Source organism: Aquarana catesbeiana, linkage group LG10, assembly GCF_042186555.1.
Source record: "Aquarana catesbeiana isolate 2022-GZ linkage group LG10, ASM4218655v1, whole genome shotgun sequence".
NCBI lineage: Eukaryota > Metazoa > Chordata > Amphibia > Anura > Ranidae > Aquarana > Aquarana catesbeiana.
In genome coordinates this window covers 162,042,252-162,061,831 of record NC_133333.1, presented here as the reverse complement: position 1 = coordinate 162,061,831, position 19,580 = coordinate 162,042,252, and the positions used below count along the sequence as shown (strand labels likewise).

At 41.3% G+C, this 19,580-nt stretch overlaps 1 protein-coding gene across 1 annotated transcript in view; it reads left to right on the top strand.

The window, feature by feature from the left end:
- The window catches only part of CDC42EP5 (CDC42 effector protein 5), a 57,588-nt gene extending 42,533 nt beyond the window's left edge, over positions 1 to 15,055 (top strand). Inside the window, exon 3 of the mRNA XM_073602873.1 lies at positions 11,066 to 15,055. Within this exon, the coding sequence (XP_073458974.1) occupies positions 11,079 to 11,987 (909 nt within the window). The 5' untranslated portion in view covers positions 11,066 to 11,078 and the 3' untranslated portion in view covers positions 11,988 to 15,055. The remainder of the gene's footprint in view (positions 1 to 11,065) is intronic.
- The last annotated feature ends 4,525 nt before the right edge of the window (positions 15,056 to 19,580 follow it).

The window sequence follows — 19,580 nt, the reverse complement described above, 5'->3', positions numbered from 1 at the left end:
TGTGAAAGGGCCCAAACGTAAACAGTTTAGGGCCAGCTTGGCCCCAACAAATTATGCAGATACCATGTGGCCCATGGTGAATCTGTAATTTAATGTTGTAACCTTTGCTTCATCTAGGAAAAGTCGTCCTTCTGGTGAGTGGTCCAGCAACTTTCCCCACACAAGGCCTGGTTCGCACCTACGCATTTTTCAGTGCGTTTTGCGGAAACGAACTACAGTCCATTTCACGTGGTTTTCTAGGGGACACATTCACTTCTATGCGTTTTCAGCCACTGTGTTTTTGGACAGGGTCAGGGACTTCTTTAAAAGCAGCAAGGTGCGGTTTTGGTTCAATAGACTTCGATGGACACGCTGCAAAAACTCATGTAGTGTGTTTTTTATATGTTTCATGTTTTTAATCTGCCAAACAACAAAAACATCTCCCCTTTAAAAAAAAAAAAAAAAAAAAAAAGCATAAAAAACGCAAAATGCGTCAAAAACACACCACAAAAATGCAGAGATGAATCAAAAGCAAACTGCATAGGTGTGAACAAGGCCTAAATAAAGAGTCACTTGCTCCAGCACCTTGGCCAGGTGGAAGCCTTTTAAAAAAGATGTTTCTTTTGAGGGGGCACAATTTCCTCAAGCAGTGGTTGGCCAGTCATGGCAGTCTAGGGCAAGTTTCTCTATTTTGTTGACTAAAATATTTTCTTTGATGAAATTAACACTATTTTAGTTGACTAAAATACAACTGAAATTAAAACAATTCAGATGACCAAAATATGACTTAAACTAAAATGGCATTTTAACTGCTTAAGGACCCCCAATGTACATATACTGCGACAGGGCGGCCCTTAAGCGTGAAATCGCGTACCTGTACGTGATTGTTGTCCCCGGCTCTGGGGTGTGCGCACGCATCACCGGAGCCCCGCTTCCGCTGTGATTGGACACAGTGGGAGCCAATCTGGCAGAAATTTGGCGATCGTTCCGAGAGGGGCAGATCGCCGTTCTGCTAGTAAGGAAGACAGATCTTCTTTACTAGACTAAGCAGGAACACAGATCTCTATTTTCCTTCAGGTAAACTATCCCCCACTCAGTAAGAAAATACTCCCGGGGAACACAGTTAACCCTTTGATTGCCCCTGTTAACCCCTTCCCTGTCAGTGTCATTAGTGCAGTGACCATGCATTTTATTTTTTATTTTTTTAGCACTGATCACTCTGGTCACTGGTCCCCAAAAAGTGTCACTTGGTGTCAGTTTTGTCTGCCGCAATGTCGCAGTCCCCATTAAAAATCGCTGATCGCCGCCATTACTAGTAAAAAAAATAAAAAGTCAATAAATCTAACCCATAGTTTGTAGAAGCTATAACTTGTGCGCAAACAAATCAATATACGCTTATTGGGATTTTTTTTTTTTTTTTTAACCAAAAACATGTAGAAGAATTCCTAAATTGGCCTAAATTGATTAAGAAATTATTTTACTTTTTTTTTTTTTCACCAACTGCTTGGTTGTTTCTGCTCCCGGTGAAAGTTGGCAGGTCATGTCCGGGGGCTTCTCATAGAGATTCAGTTTCCTGATCCAGCTGTGATTTCCATGGGTGCTTTTAGGTACATCTGATTAGTAGGAGACCATGCCATTTAACCTCTTTTTGAAGCATTCAAAACCAATCTGGCAGCAATATGGTGCCACAATATTTATGTGTAAATGATGAAAGTGGTTGCAGAGGGAACACATTGCTAGAACTTTGCAGCGATAATGTGATAAACACTTACCAGTGTCTGCCACGCTCAGGGCTTTTTTTCAGAGGGAACGTGGGGGGACGCAGTTTCGGCACCTCTTGGACTGACTGTTTGTAATGGCAAGGGTTGCTGGGGTGTGCTGTTGGGTATTGATGCTCACTGCTGGGGATCTATTTTTGCAAGGGGGTCTATTGTTGCTGGGGAGGTCTATTGTTGCTGGTGGAGGACCTATTGTTGCTGGGGGGGTCTTATGTTGCTGGCGGGGGGGTCAGTTGTTGCTGAAAGAGATCTACTGTTGGGAGAGGGGTCTATTGTTGATGGCAGCCAGACAGACTATTAGTGTTGGCTGTGCGGAGATCTGTTGATGCTGCCGGGAGTCTATTGTTGCTGGCAGGGACATTTTGTTGTGGTTGGTCCATTGTTGTTAGGGGGATCTATTGTTGCTGTCTGCAGGGGATCTATTTTACAGCTTTTCTTGATATCATTACCAAATTCCATACAAATTACTTAGCACCTCAAAATGATACTTGGTTCTATATTGTCTAAAAGGGACAGTACTGGGAGGTGGGTAGGGGCGGAGAAAAGGGGTGACTCAGAAAGGGGGAGTTCCTGCACCTATTGTCTGAGAAAAAAAGCCCTGGCCACGCTTAATGTGTTTCAGCTGCTCTCTTTCATGGCTTTATCTTCCTGTGCTGTGATGTTTTTAAGTGGTACAGAAGCTATGAATGGAAGACCAAAGTATGTGGCTCCACGGATGCGTTGTAAGGAATGTATAATTTTTGTTTTTAAATAGGCATGTAAGTAAAAGTAATCTGTTTGGTGTAAATCTTATCTATATAAAAGCCTTGTTTCAGTGGATCATTTGGAACTGTCCTGGATGTACATGAGGGCAGACCTAATTATTCATAGCAGGCAGTATATAGGCATAGATTTCAGTTTGCAGTGCTTACAATGGCTGTACTTTTGTTGGGTTCTTACATAATAAAAGTCTGATTCGGCTTTCTCATTGAAAACCATGCACTCCCTTAGTGGTTGATCTTATTTGTTGAAAATTTAAAACTGATGTATTCCTATAGTTTCTTTTGTTTAGCCCGCGTGCTGAACAAAAGAACTCTAGCAGAATCCTCTATCCATGCTACCGCGAGGTTGGACCGATCTGCACTGCCCGGCTGACAGCGCAAAGAGCTGAGCCTGAAAGTATTAGTTTCAAGTATCGGTGCATTTGCACAAGTACCGATACTTGTGCAAATACTCGGTATCGGCACCGATATCGATGCTAGTATCGGTGCAACCCTACCTGACATGGACAGCATTTAGGCTTTCCATTCAATTACATGAGGAAGAGAGCCACCATATGCTTTCCCTAGTGGCTAATCAAGACACATCCATATTTTTAGCATAACAACAGGTAGCTTAATCACCCAGGAGTTTACAAGGGCCCTTTTACATTGGCGGTCCAATCAAGTCCACCTCTCAGTTTTTCAGGTGGACATGATCGAACCCTCAAGTCTCCCCTATGGAGCGACAAATGTGAGCGGACACATGTCTGATGACACCTGCCGCCATCTGATCCTGCCCACAAAAGAAACAGACCGATGGTGGGTCCATTTCCATCCGTTTTCCCCATAGAGGAGAGCGTGACTGTGTCCATGTCCGCTCTGCACAGTGGAGTGGACATGGACCTGTCATCTGCCCACTCAGCAGGGATCCGCCTAATGCCCCTTTTAGATGGAAGTTTTTACATATTTTTTTTTTTTTAGATCCATTACCAATGCAAAAACGGACCATTTCTGTTTTTTACATCTGTTTTTCATCCGTTACATTTTTTAAATGGAGGAAAATCAGGGCTTTCTTCTGTTTTCAAAAATGGATGTTAACGGAGGCGGATGTCAGCTGATGGCCATCCACTGACATGCGCTTGCCCATAGAAATACATTGGTATCCATTTTTCATCCGTCAACGAATGGATGAAAAACAGACAAATGGAACGCCCGTGTGAAAGAGGCCTTAGTATTGCATTCGAGATCGCCTCCATCCAGTCTTGGAGTTACTTTGTTTTATGGAGTCGGCAAACATTGAAAGCAATAGAAAAGATTAGAAAATTGCACATTTTGTGAGGTTTTTAGGCAAGCTGGCTGCCTGGCTCCTGGAGTTTCTTTTTTTAATTCCTCTACTGACTTCATAGATTAATTTGAATATTTCGTGAAGAGGTCTTCCTGCAATGTTCCAGCTTTTTTTTTTTTCTGCCAGTGTCTTATTCTTACCAAGCTTTTCCTCCTATAATATAACAACTAATGTAAGGTGTGAAGATCCTCTTACAGTGGCCTAGATAGGATTCAGTCTGATGATTATGGTACAGTCATCAATAACAGGAGTCTCCTAGAATCCATTGGGTTATACTGCCAACGCCACCGGCTGTAAGAATACCCGAATAGTTCCGGCATCTTACTGAACACAAAAGCTGTTCAGGCAACCATTTTCTGACAGGCTTTTTCCACAAGTCAATTGAACCATTATCAGGCTTTCACTGTATACTTGGTAATGTGAAATAAAGCTAAACGTTGGGTGTGAGAACCCTCCTACAGTGGCCTCAATAGAAATTGATCTGGTAACTATGTTGCAGGGATCTATCACTGGGTCCTCCTAGAATCTATTGGGTTATACAGTATAACCCAATAGATTCAAGGGGGTTATACAAGCCTTCCAAACTACTAGCCCAAAACAAACATCGGTGCTGAGCAGAATGACCCTGTTTTAAAAATGATCCCCGTCTACTCTACTCTTCCCTACCCTCACGTTCTTAAAGCGGGGGTCCACCTATCTATCGTTTTTTTTTTTTTTTTTTTTTTGGAGTTCATTCATAAACTTTTCTTCTCATGATTATCTACTCACATGTTCTGTGTAATAAGTCTGCCTGTGTCCGATTTCGTTGTAAAGAATAACTTATAAAATTCACTGAAGGCGGTTTTCATCTTCATTGTGGGCATTTGAAGCCCACAAGCATGTATTTCCTGGATGCGGTGAATGCTGTGCTCCCAGCATTCACTGAGATGTGATGACGCTGTTGCACAATGCATGCTGGGAAGCCTGAGACTAGCTCCCAGGGGACTGTGGGAGGTCTTGGAGAGGCTAGAAACACGCCTACTTCCATGGGAGGAAAACCAGGAAGTGCTAAGAAGATTAGAAAAAAAAAGGTAATTACGGCGATTTAAATTTTTTTACACAGCATGTCAGCATCTAGGCAAGGAAGAGAATGCATAGAGATAATGTTCAAAATTTGGGTGGAACCCCGCTTTAACTGCCTTACATAGTTGAAATAGTGATCATTTATCGTTGTGGTTTTGTTACTGAAGACCAGCAGTAATGTTGTTTGACTTTCTCTGTTTTTGAACCAGGTTTATAACTTAAAAAAAAAGAATCAACGTATTTTCAGACATTTAGCTTTGTTTGAAATACTCTAACTTGAATTGTATCCATAAACCCGCATTAAATTAAAACTGCTGGGGAAATAGGCCCATCTGTTAGAAAGGCTGCATGACTTTGCTGGGAAGGGAATTATTTCTCAATTCTGGGAAGAGAGCAAAAGGGGACCAGGGTCTCGTCTGAAGTTGTAATTCATGAGCCAAACCCAGACAGAAGGCGCTTTGTTCCTTATTCAAGTGTCAGATGCTGAGCTCCAGCCAGGATCTGTTACATGTTTAGGTTTGAGGCTTGGGCTTTTTTTATTGTAAAGCCACTTAAAACCTAGGACATAGATACCAATACATATGTAATACAGATTATTATGAGTAATTCTGATACCTTGCATTCCATTTGCCTTGTTTTAAGAGGAAAGGGAGGAAGGGCCCCCACTATGCCAAAGCTTTGTGTTAAGAGGTATAAAGATTTTAATTTTGATCAAGCTATTTTGTTTTTATCCAAGTAATTGGCTATTCTGTACATTACACAGCGGGGGGCTGTGTAATGTAAAGGGGTGCAGAGGGCTGTGAAATATAAAGAGGGCCAGAGGTGCGGGGGCTGTGTAATGTAAAGGGGTGCAGAGGGCTGTGAAATATAAAGAGGGCCAGAGGTGCGGGGGCTGTGTAATGTTATCTTCATTTATTAGCAGGTGAATGCGACCCTCCATGCATTCACATACACTGAATCCTTAAGTGGAAAAAGGTTGCTGACCCCTGCTGTACAGGGTGCTTGCCTTTTTTTTATTATTGATTTATTTTTTTTAGGGTTACGGCCGTTTTAATCTGTTGTTCAAAAAACATTTCTTCATTAAATATCTAGTGGTGTCTGCAGCATGTGAGATGGAGTTTGAAGAAGCTGGCACAGATGTTTTATAATGCCAATTTTAAAATAATACTATCAGTAACATGCCCTTATTGTGCTGCCCTCTCAATATGAATCTTGAGGGATTGTGGGTCCTATGTTGTTTCTAAATGTGTATTCATGTTCATGCATTGTTCAATGTGAGGTAGAAATATTAAGCATAGAGATTTTATTCTGAGATGTGCAACTTTTGGGTCAACAATGTTTTAGGTCTTGGGACCTTTAAAGGAGATCTCGGCATAAGTGACAGCTTACACTTTTCTTTTATAACCTCAACATAGCAATATAAATGATCATTCTTTTAATGACAATCCAATATAAGCCTACTTAAAAATCTCCCTTGTGTGTGAGACACAATCAGTGCATAGTTACAAGGCATTGTAAATGTGTCACTGCATTCAAGGAACTAAATGTGCTCTGTTTGTGTTTGCAGTCTCTGTAAAGGATGATACATACGGGTCAAGTATCAGCTGGTTCAACGGAAACTGACTGACATTTGGCCTGTGTGTACAGCGGCCTGTCCGACAGAAGCCAGCCTAAAGTCCAGCTTCTGTTGAATGGGCATGCTGGAAAACCAGCAGCCGATCGGCATTGCAAGCTGCAGCCATTGACTGCGAGCACTAAGTGGTGTGTTCTGGTGGGGTGGGGCAGTCCCAGTCCCCATCCCCTTGTCAGATCACAATAGCTCAGAAAGCTCCTCCAGTGTCGAATTCAGCCCACTTGGTTTAATGAAAAAAAAACTTCCTATGTACCAGGCTTAAAGGGGTTGCAAAGTCGGAAGGTTTTTCATCTTAATGCATCAAGATAAAAAGCGTTTTGTGTGCAGTGAGCCCCATCTCTGTCCAGCGATGTCCACGAGTGTCTCGGCCGCCCGAGACTCTCCTTACTGATTGGCTGAGACAAAGCAGCGGCACTATTGGCTCCCGCCGCTGTTAGTCAGCTAGCCAATCAAGAGTTAGAGGGGGTAGGGCCGGGCCAGTGCTCTGTGTTTGATTGGATGCAGGGAGCTGTGACTCTACTTGGGTGCCCCCATAGCAAGCTGCTTGCTGTAGGGGCCAGGAGCATAGAGGAGGCTCTGGGCTGCCCAGGGCAGGTAAGTAATAACATGTTTGTTATTTTTTATAGAGAAAAAAACAAGACTTTACAATCGCTTTAAGACTCTTCAGCATTTAATACTTGTGGGAACATTGGACACCAAGAGCTGTGGCTCAAACCTTTGACCCGTACATCAGTACAGAACACAGTAGCAAGATAGGGGTCAAAGAATGAAACTGTGGCAACATCAGAGGACATAGACATCTGACAATCCATGTTGAATGGTGAATGTCTGATGATGCGTATAGCACTGGAATGGAGCAAAAGTAGGGGGTAAGGGCTGCTGGAGATGTGAATATAACAGATCTGGTCTTTTTCAGGGAACATCCACCAGGTTATTTTAGATGACTAACAGGGTCACGTTCAAAGGTTCAGTCAAATTTTATATGAGACTTTCCTGTATCTATTTTATTTTCCATTGCCTGCCTTGACTATGATTGTCTTGTACATGTCAAATAATTGCGGTCTCCATTTATGCCAATGGAAAATTCATCAGGTGGAGCATGTTACCCTTTCCAAGAATATGGCAAGCAAGGTTAAAATGTAAATAGTTGGAGCTGGATTATGCCAAGCAGTACAAGAAGCCAGCAGGTGTTGTTCAGTAAGGTAGGGCCATGAGCAATTAGGATTGTGAAACTTAATAGTAAAATCAGAAGTTACTCAGTTCAATTGTTAGGCAAGTTGCACTGCTACTGAGATAAGTTGGCTCAATATAAAGGAGTGGAATTCAGTGACTTGTCTTTTTACTAATGCTTAAAATAAAGTTTGCAAAGTTTTTAATCATTATGTAAACGAATTGTAGTGAGCGTCTTGCGGGGACTCTTTGTTCCTCCGGTTTCAAGGCCTGTTTTTACTATCACCTCCGAGACCTCCTGCATTCCAGCTGAATGCCATGCACGCTGAACATATTTAAGTATGCGTGTCACATCAGATATTGTGTAAAACTGCTGGTGAGATTCTCTTTAGGAAGTTACAACTGTGGCAATGGCAGTGATAAATGGGCTATTTCCAAGTGTCTGCTTTATAGTTTTCATGCTGGCTGGATATGGAGGCCACCTGTGCAGTTTTAAAGGGACTTGGATGCTGGGAAATATGAAATATCCACTGGAATGTAACCTTCCTGTGTATATTCAGTTATGTTCTCTGCACAAAAAAAAAAAAAAAATCCCTGAGCATGGAGCAATTTTCTATATAGTTTGTAAAAAAAAAACCACAAAAAAAAACAGTTTGTGCCTCTCCTTATGCGTATCTAAACCCAAAACGAACATGTAATAATTTACCAGCTTACCAGTCCTTAACCACTTACAGACCAGAAGATTTGCCTGCTTAATGACCAGGCCATTTTTTGCGATACGGCACTGCGTCGCTTTTACTGACAATTGCACTGTCGTGCGATGCTGTGCCCAAACAAAATTGACGTCCTTTTTTATCCCACGAATAGAGCTTTTTTGGTGGTATTTAATCACCTCCTGCAGTTTTTGCGCTATAAACAAAAAAAAAAAGCACAAACAGTTTTTTACTTTTTGCTATAATAAATATCCCAAAAAATGTTTTTAAAAAAACAAATTTCTTCATCAGTTTAGGCCAATTTATATATTCTTCTACATATTTTTGGTAAAAAAAATTCGCAATAAGCATATATTGATTTGGTTTGCGCAAACGTTATAGCGTCTGCATACTATGGGAAAGATTTATGGCATTTTATTTTTTTTTTTACTAGTAATGGTGGTGATCAGCGATTTTTAGCAGTACTGCGACATTGCGGCGGACAGATCGGACACTTTTGACACATTTTTGGGACCATTGACATTTATACAGCGATCAGTGCTATAAAAATGCACTGATTACTGTGTAAATGTCACTGGCAGGGAAGGGGTTAACACTAGGGGGCGATCAAGGGTTAACTGTGTTCCCTAGTGAGTGTTTCTTACTGTATGGTGATAGGACTGACTGGGGGAAGAGACATGTCGCTGTTCCTTATTATTAGAAACAAACAATATGTCTCCTCTCCCCTGACAGAACAGGGATTTGTGTGTTTATACACACAAATCCCTGTTCTAGCTCTCACACTTGTTCCCGCAATCGCGTGTGGCTGGCGGCGATCGCGCCCGCCGGCCATGCGCATCGGGTCCCCCGCCATGCCGCAGGCCTTCCGCACCTCTTAAAGGGGACGACGTACCCATACGGCGATTTGCGGGAACGTGCCACTTTGCCAAAGTATATTGGCGTCAGCCGGTCGGCAAATGGTTAAACAATGTGTATCGGGTCCATTTATTTTAACTTGGCAATTTTGACAACAACAAACTTTGTGTTTGGTGACATTGCTAACTGTACAGTAAGGCTACGTTCACACCGGGACTCCTGGCTATTAGCTCTAAAGCACCGCCCTGGAGCAGGGTGCTTTTTACCCCCAAAAAATGGTAAGTCCTGTTTTGCAGCACTTTCAAATCGCTTTTCAGGCACTTTGGAAGCGCTGCCCATTCTTTGCAATGGGCAGGGAATTTTGGGAGCGCTAAATACAGCGCTCCCAACCCACCCCAAAGATGCTGCTTGCAGGACTTTTTGTAACACCCTGTAAGCGCACCGCCCCAGTGTGAAAAGACACTGCGATGAATGGGAGGCGCTTTTCAGAGGCTATTTCTAGCGCTAAAGTGCCTGAAAACTGCCTCAATGTGAAAGTAGCCTTATTGTGGAGGTGCAGCATTGTCGTCCTGATTTGGACTACAAACACCTGTCCCTCTCCTCATCTTCATTATAGGTAGGAATTGTAGTTCACCGAAGAAATTTGAAAGGCTGATGACGCTTTTTTTTTGGTAACTACAATATATTACATATTTGTTCTTCAGTTTAAATATAATTTGAAGATTTTTATGTGGGTTACAATTTAAAGCCCATGTTATTTGATTTGGCAGGCCTGAATTCTAACTGAATTCTAACTTCAATGCTTGCTTTAAAAAAATATGTATAATGTTTAAACTTTTTTTATTTTTGGATAGCGTAGGGAAGGGTACAACCTGTCAGTTTGCTTTTTGTTGTCTATTCCCTTTGTTGAAATTTCCCTTCACTTCCTGCTCAAGGGAATAGAACAGGAAGTGGGAGGAAATGTATACAAAGTGAGGCTACTTCCTCTTTTAGTTGCCCTAGAATAAGTGTCCCACTTTTAAGATGTCACCTTTTATTCCTGTTCTGGGGACAACTGTAAAATGTCAAATAACCTATCATTTTCTATTGACAATAGCCAACAGGACAAATAAGTTGAACCTCCCCAGTCGGGTCACAGGAAGCAATTAAACCAAGGCTCTGTTTACACCTGGGCAGAGCAGAAACACGGGCCGAGACTACTGTTTCTGTCCGTGTTTCGGAAACGTGAAAAACGCACAACGTGCTTTTGGTGCCATTATTTTTTAATGGCAGCCCAAATGCGTGTAGCACTCATGTTTTGCTGCATGACAAAATGTGTGAAAAGCTTGATGCAAAACACACTTGGCATAATGGCACAACTTGGTACATGATCTTCATTATCGTGAATTTTTGGAGCACAGGCAGGTCTGTTCAAAAAAATTGTGCTGCTCCAAAAATATGCAAAAAAAAAGCTTCAAGAACACGCTGTGGTAGCGTTGCATTGTGAATAGGGCCTAATAGTGCACAGAACAGTGGTGATGTGCAAAGTAACCCATAGCAGCCAATGAAATGGCAGTTTATTGTAGTTGGATTGTTAAGAGATGATGATTGGTTTTCAATGAACATTGTACTTTGCGCATCTTCATGGCTCTTACTCTGTAAGACTCTAGATGGTCTGTGATGCAAGTATTTTTTTTTTTTTTTTTCAGCTAAACTAAATCTGTATTTTTTTTTTTTTTTAATTTAAAGTTTTTAACTTCTTATAATTAGCCCTGATTCAAATGATTTATATTGTGTTTTTTCTTTTGCAGTTTTCACTACAAGATGCCTATCCTCAAGCAGTCCAGCTCCCACTCAAAGAAGCGAACCCGAATAGATCGAGAGATGATCAGTGCCCCTTTAGGGGATTTCAGACACACTATGCATGTTGGTAGAGGTGGGGATGTGTTTGGAGATACATCTTTCCTCAGTAACCACGGCCCTGCCTCTCCTCCAGCTGCGGAAGTACCAACCTCCAAGAAGAACGGTGTTGTGAAACTAGCTGGAGAACACGATGATAATAAAACGGCTGACTCACTAAGTCAACTTTCTCAGTCCTCGGGAATCGGCTCCGGTGCAGGAAGCATTTCTTCTAGCCCCGTTAATCATGCACCAGCTAAAGACGACAGCGTATGGAATAGCAGTAATTCTGGAGGTCACGCAGATCAAGTAGATTGGCTTCCACTGGATTGTGGGCTAAAACATGCCGAGTCCATGTTGTCCTTCCATCTTGATCTTGGCCCATCCATTTTGGATGATGTTTTGGGTGTAATGGACAGAGATGCTCCCACTGATGACTGGAACAGTCCAGGTGACCAATGTGATTACAAATTTTCTGCAGAAAGCAGTAAGCTTGCACAGCTGTCTTCCATCACAGAGTCCCAAGGAAGCCATTACAGTCTCTCCACCACGCTGCCTATTACAAACCCTAGCTTGGATTATAATTCAAGTGTCCTCTCTAAAAACCTGGAAGGAAACCGATCAGCTTATGAAGGGGATAGTGAAGAAGAAAAACGTTCTATCTATGAAGGGATTCCTGACAGTCCAGCACAAAAAGAGAACAGTTTTCACACTAGTCACTGTGAAGAGCTTGATGATGATGATGAGGAGGATGAGGATGAGGATGAGGATGAGGATGAAGTTGGCCAAGGATATACATTTGAAGAAGATCTTGATGATGAGATTGGCGTATAGGAATACAAACTATAATACATAAACTCTATGGACTTACTCACATGTTTCTTTGATGAACATGGTGGGGCACAGACCAACAGTTTCATATGGTATAGATGTTATACATTGGACTTTATACAGAAAATTTGACTTTTTTTAAAAAAAACTCTGCCTATTCTAAAAGAATATACTTTGTACAGAGGCAATTTTCATTTTACTTGTTCCTCTTCTGAGAATTTAAGACTGTAACTTTTCACAACAGTGAGACAGATATTCATAGATGTTAGCAGAAAAAAAAAATAGAAAATCTCAGTTCCCACTGGTTGAAGGAATTGAAATGTTTTAGGATTTCTTGTTATATAATATAAAATGTAATTTATCTTAATGTTTCATGAATACAGAAGTGTTTTCCTTGTAAAATGTTCTTTGTTGAAAAATTTTCTCTTCGGTTATTGGTGCATATGTCTCAAAAGATTGTTGAAAAATGTGATTTTTAATCTCAAAATACCAGTGCATAGCCTATGTTTTTGGGATCCAGTATAGGCCACCTTTTAAAAAAATAAAATTAAAAAAAAGTTGCACAAATCCTAAGAAATTATTATATTTTGCAGCTATGACTATTTGACACCTACACATTGTTAATGAGGTTACGAAGGTACCAGTAGAGCAAAGTAAGAGCTTGGACTTTTACAACTGTTGGCACAAGATTTTTTTTTTTTTTTTTTAACTTGAAGGGAGCAGGTTTGATTTAACACTTTTTTTTTTTTTTTTTTTTTTTTTACTTGGATTTAATCATTTGTTGGACTACTGCTTTTTGCCACCTTGTGTGTTTTTGTTTGTTTTTTTTGTTTATGCTTCAAACACAATTTTTAGGAGACACTTAGTAACCCAAGTAGAGTAAAATGAAAATTTATGTTCCTGTTCGTGGATTCCTCTTCCTAATTTATCAAGCTCTTTACCTAGCAACAGAAGAGCCAAAAACACCAATTTGATTATTTCATGCAATTTTAGGCCACTTCAAGCATTGCTTTCAGCAATTAAGTTGCAAATCATTGTGCAAGTGGTAACAAGTTTATGCGAGCATCATTGGTGCCACTTTCTTACAGAGAATTTTCAATATGTTGGGAGAGCTCTGCAATTTTCGATTAGACTTTTTACCTTTTATCCCAAGAAGTGGAAGTGATCTTTTCACTACACATGCATCAGAGATCCGATCAATGTTAAAAAAGTTACTCTGTGTCCTTTAACGAGGTGGTCACAAGTACATCCCCCATCTTTATTAATAACAGATATCTACAATCTAAGGATGACTGTTTATGTCTAAAGCCTGGTACATACTAATAGCTAAAACTGACGGCTGCGGTCTGAGCCTCTGTAATAACCATCCGACATTAGTACAGCGATCTCCCCCACTGAGCTGTTGTGTTCTGACAGGGGGATGGCCCCTCCACCAGAACACTCCGATCAGACAGAAGCCGGCCAAACTGCTGGCTTCTGTTGGACAGACCGACATACACACAGGCCGGTTTTCTTTTGAACTGACAAATGTCTCCTGACATTCAGTCCATGTGTACCCGGCTTTAAGAAGTGCACACAACAGATTTGGACATGAATTCCAATCCTTGAGTTGCTCAGAAGTGTTTTTTTGTTTTTTTTTTTAGGAGCCCCTCTGATTGTTGAAGGCAAACCTTGTTAAACATTATTACACAAGAGATTTTCTAACATTGTTGAAGATCACTTTATCAATAACTGGACGTTCCATTTTTTTGTGGAGAACCAAGCTTTTTTTTTTTTTGCTTCAAAATGTGGTAGATTATGGTATGTGCAAGCTGTAGAAATTTGGGCAGAGGTCTCATCACCCAGCATCCTTAATGAGACCTCTTGCCATCTGTGGCCATTCTAAACTAGAGGAAGGTCAAAGACACCCCTGATGCCAGGCTTGGTAGGGAAATGAAAACAATAGGCTAAAGTAATCGAAACCTAGTCAATTTAACTAGTTATTCCAAGAACAGTTGGAAGGAGGCGTCTGCTGATGCATATACTAATAACAGTTGGCCAGACCAGACAACAAAAATCACAGGTTCCTTGTAGTGAATCTATGATCTGACCATGCAGGGTAAAGTTAACAGGGTCTCTTAAATGCTGGGCCTTCTTGCTTATTGTACTTCTCTTCCCCACTGCTCTGTTTTTTTTGCTTTTGGCCCTTTTCAAGTTGGAGCTTGCACTAGTGGAAATGAACAGATAGCTTGGGAATCGGTCTCTGTCATGTGACAGTGCTGGGTCTAGCAATTGGCCACCCAGACACTCAGTGGTGCATGTTCCGCATACAGAGAAGTCTTTGCCCCAGGCTGCAGAGTCAGGTGACAATTAGAAGGTGAGTATATGCAGGGAAACGGAAGAATTAAAGTGTACTCGTTTTTTGTATATGGGCAAAGCACAGGTTCACTTTGAAGAGAATTACTGCTAAGAAGCATTTTAAAAAATGGAACATGGTTTTATTTGGGGCAGCTCATTCCAGCAGGATGAATGGACTATCTGTAGATGTTTTTCTTTAAAATATGTTTGCATTGACTTTTTTTGTTGTAGCATTAAATGCGCAGCTATTTGCTTTGCATCACAATATAGCTTTATCTTCTGTGCATTTGTGTGTATGACAAAGTGTTAAAATAGGAGAACACTAAAGATAATGGTGAACCAGCAGCTTGTGGCAATCCTAAGTAGTTCAGCTGGCGGTATATAGAGGAGTTTCCATTCCATGCTATAGTCAATATTACTTTGCACACTACAGGTGTTTTTGTTTTTGTTTTGTTTTTTTTGTTTTTTTTTTTACACTGCGCACTCTTTCCCAATCATACTTGTATCTTAATAGCCAAGGATCCTGTTATCCTTTCTGAAGTCTGCCTTAATGATATTTCTAACCGAGCAGTTACATTAGTCAGTATGATCAACTGCTAATTGTGGAGTAATGTTTTGTAATGCATTTTTATAAATATTCTCTTTCAAAGCCTCTGTATAAGAAAAAAAATGCTTCACAAATGTGTTTCTTATAGTATATTCTTTTTTAATAAAATATTTCTACTGCACTAAAATAGTTTTGCAGTGGTTTTTATGTTGATATTATAGTAGTTATCTAACATTTTAGTTCTTGAATCTATACCTACTCTATTAAAGGTGCTGAAAGATTATGGAGGCTGCAATAATACATGTTCCTATTGCGAATGTTCGTTTTTCTGGCTGCCATGTTGTTTGGCTGTCTGAGCTGCTGCCCCCAAAGTAGGTATAGAGACGAGGAATTCATCCAAAGTGTGCTTATTTCGGTTTCCAAACACAGCCAGATATCTAGCATTTTAAAAGGAGGCCAGCAATGGCAGCCCCCATAGTTTCCATTTTAAATTGGTATTAAATCCCAAAAATGCATCAAATTGCAGCTTACCAATTCTTAGATGTGGTGGCTGCATTTGTTATTTTGGTTTTTTTTTTTTTAGGGTTTTTTCCTTTATTTTCACCTGGTGAATCCAGCCAAATAGTAGAAGATGATCTGCAACTCCACACATGCTCTTAAATATCTCCAAATTTATTGATACTCCATAAAAAGACAGATAAGGTAAAGCAGATGTTAACGCGTTTCAGATATGGTGGCCTTGTTCACAACTGATCCAGGTGCTCAAGCCAGATAAGTCTGTTACTTTTCAGAATATTTTAACCAACCAAGCTGTCCAGACAAAGTGGCAGTTGGAAGGTTGAGACAAACCATTTACCACTGATGGGGGTGCTTTTATTCATTTCTGTAATACGTTTATCCCAAAAGAAATAAAATGATTTTTCTGTAACTACTTTTAAAGTGTAATGCCCCGTACACACGGTCGGATTTTCCGACGGAAAATGTGTGTTAGACCCTTGTTGTCGGAAATTCCGACCGTGTGTAGGCTCCATCACACATTTTCCATCGGATTTTCCGACACACAAAGTTTGAGAGCAGGATATAACATTTTCCGACAACAAAATCCGTTGTTGGAAATTTCGATCGTGTGTAAACAAATCCGACGGACAAAGTGCCCCGCATACTCAAAATAAATAAAGAGATGAAAGCTATTGGCCACTGCCCCGTTTATGGTCCCGACGTACGTGTTTTACGTCACCGCGTTCAGAATGATCGGATTTTCCGACAACTTTGTGTGACCGTGTATATGCAAGACAAGTTTGAGCCAACATCCGTCGGAAAAAAATCCTAGGATTTTGTTGTCGGAATGTCCGAACAAAGTCCGACCGTGTGTACGGGGCATTAGTGTCCATCTAAATCTGCTAGTCTTAACACAGCCCTCTTCCCACTGACAATGCTGCTGTCCAAAGGAGTCTGCATTACTACTTCATCCAGAATGCAGACACCCTAACTCAAGGTTCGCACCATGCTGGTTTCCTGATGGCATTGTTTGCAGGGCCACAGTAGCCCACTAATTTGGGCTGCAGTACCTACGGAAAACACAGGGAAAAGGTCCCCGCACCTTTTCCAAAAATGCAGCTGCTGGGAAATCCCATTGTGATGTGTGGTTCTGAATACACCAATGTGCTGTCTTCTAATGTGAGCAGGGGCTGAGAACAAATGGCACTAAAGAGCTTATCCTTCACTGTAGAATGGCACTTGAGCCAGCTAAAGCAGTTGGGAGCCAGCTTTTTTTTTTTTTTTTTTTTTTTTTTTTTTTTTAAACTAACATAGCTTACGGGTGGAACATTCATTTTAGGGGGCACAAAAAAAACGCAATAAATGACCTAATGTTTTTGTAAAATATAAAAGCCAAGGTTGTGCCAAGTAAATGGATACTCAACATGTCAAATCTTAAATTTGCATGCACCCGTGAAATGGCAACAAACGTCAGTACCCTGTATTTTCCATAGGTGACGCTTTAAAAGCCCCCTATAGGTCATCAGTTTAGCGTTACAAAGGAGGTCAAAGGTTTGTACGTGTGTACATGGGGGGGGATTTTTGTGCTTGAGTACAAATTAAAATGTTTTTAATTGTAAAAAAACTTTTCCTATCTCATAGGGAACAAAAAGTCCCCCTATGTGATTCTTTCTTTCATTTTTTTGATGAGAGGTTCTCTTTAATGAGACATCCAGTGTCTAAAAGACTCTACATGTCTCCTATGTGCTGCACTGAAAGTTCCCCTCGGCGGATAAGGACCCCCTTCTACTGCGCAGTAGGAGACGGCGGAAATAGCCGAAGCCGAATAGTTGGAAATCAGCTGTACACGGCGCCTGTAAGAGGGTCCCTCGCGGGCTCGCTTCGCTCGCCGTGCTTCGGGCACGGCCTCGCTTCGCTCGGCACTTTTTTATTCTCCCTCTAGGTCCACTTGGATGGTGGGGCTTGAACCTGGACCTAGGGCACAGGCGCCATGTACAGCTGATTGAAGGTTTTCAGCTTCGGCTATCTTTGGCGGCTCCTAGTAGTTCGTACTGCGCAAGCGCTGCGCCTGCGCAGTACAGGGGGGTCCTTATCGACCTTTCTCGGCAAGACACCGGCTTTGATGGCCAGGGAAATTCAACAGGGACCCGGAAGTGACGTCACATGTCAATGCCCGGTCAACAACAAAAAGTGGAGGAGAGTGGACGTCCCCCCCCCCCCCCCTAACCAGCGGCACCCGCTATGTCAGAGCCCAGGATACATAGCGGGGTGGAGGGTGTGTGCAGCATTTGGGGTGGCAGCCCAGGCACCAGACAAATGTCTTGTCGTCATTGCGACCTGGTGCCTGGGGTTTGCCGAACCCTGTTGAACAAGCGGTTTTAAATGCAGCACTATCTTCTTCAGATAACTTTATATGTGTTTAGTAAAAATCCTGACTGCCTTTCTGCACTACAACTCCGAGCAACAGTGCTGAGCCCCCTAACGTCTACACAGTTCCTCACACTGCTCCTTTATCCTAAGTAGTCCCAGGATCAGATTCTGTACTTTCACATGTCTTAACTAGCAGGAGTTCAGATCTAGGGATAACCGTGTTCTTGTCCTGTCCATTTTCCACAAAGTCACCCTAAACCACATCATAAGTTTAGAAGGTGGCAGCTGGTAGGAGCGCCCACTAAATGTTTCAGCTCTGGAGAGGACAACCAATTGTCATGGGTCCTCAGGTTAAAGAGCTGGCTCACCTTAACAAAAGAAAAAGCGGGGCTAAGAAGGACGGCACTCTTTTGTACTGCTAGGGGGCTTTGGTTCTAACAGTTTGTTCGTCCTAGAGAAGAGAGCAGGACCGAGATATGAAAAATATCAGAAGTGGTTTGAGGTAAGCTTTTCTCCATTCACAAAAAGCTTAGAAGTATGGTAGGAGCATAAATGGATGTTTTTAAAGTCAGATTATTTTAAAATTATGAAGTAGTGTGCATAGAGTATTTTTCTTTTTTTTTTTTATATATGTAAACTAACCCTTTAAAGAACAATTCCAGGCATTAGCATGTTTATATATGTAACTGTATATGACATACCTGGTAGATGCACTGAAAACTGGAAAGTGATCTCCGGTTCCCGTGCTGAGTGTATAGGACCGCCTTTTCAAAAGGCTTCAGACTGGCTGCTCATCAATGGAGAGTATTTTGCATTTTCAGAATATATGTAAAACATTCTCTGATTTAGACAAGGTGAAGAGCGTGATATCACCGCCCAGCCTCTCCTCCTTGTCCAATCAGAGACTGCTTTGCATTTACAATAAAACCTTGGTTTGAGAGTAACTTGGTTTGAGAGCGTTTTGCGAGACAAGCAACATTTTTTTTAATAAATTTTGACTTGATATACAAGCAATGTCTTGATATAAGAGTAGTATCATGTCACAACTGAGTATAAAAAAGAAGAGAGGCGCCTCTAAGTGTAGCAATATGGTTACATTTAATGAAGGTACAACATTTAGCAACATATTGCTACACTTAGTTACATAGTAGGCGAGGTTGAAAAAAGACACAAGTCCACCCTATGTGTGTGATTATATGTCAGTATTACATTGTATATCCCTGTACGTTGCGGTTGTTCAGGTGCTTATCTAATAGTTTTTTGAAACTATCAATGCCCCCCCTGCTGAAACCACCACCTGTGGAAGGGAATACCACATCCTTGCTGCTCTTACAGTAAAGAACCCTCTACGCACTAAGCTTAAACCTATTTTCTTCTAATTTTAATGAGTGGCCACGAGTCTTGTTAAACCCCCTTCCGCAAACACGTTTTAGAGGCGCCTCTCTTCTCTTTTATACTCTGTAGCTCCTGCTAGATTTTGCTACTAATCCCCTTGTGGAAGCTGCGATTGTGGATGGAAATTTTATGGTTACACAACCTATCACATTGCTATAATCTTTTTAGCTTTTTAACGGAAGAACCTATGAATAAATGGTTGTGGAACGAATCAGCGGAATTCCCATTATTTCTTATGGGGAAATTCGCTTTGATATACAAGCGCTTTGGATTACAAGCATGTTTCCGGAAATAATTATGCTCACAATCCAAGGTTTTACTGTATTAAGAAAATGCAAAGCATTCTCTGAAAGGTGCTCACGCCAAGCGGCTAACCTCCTGTTTTCACAATGCAGGAGAGCAGCTGCTCAGCAAGGGACCTTTGAAGCAAGTGGAGATCACTGGACTAG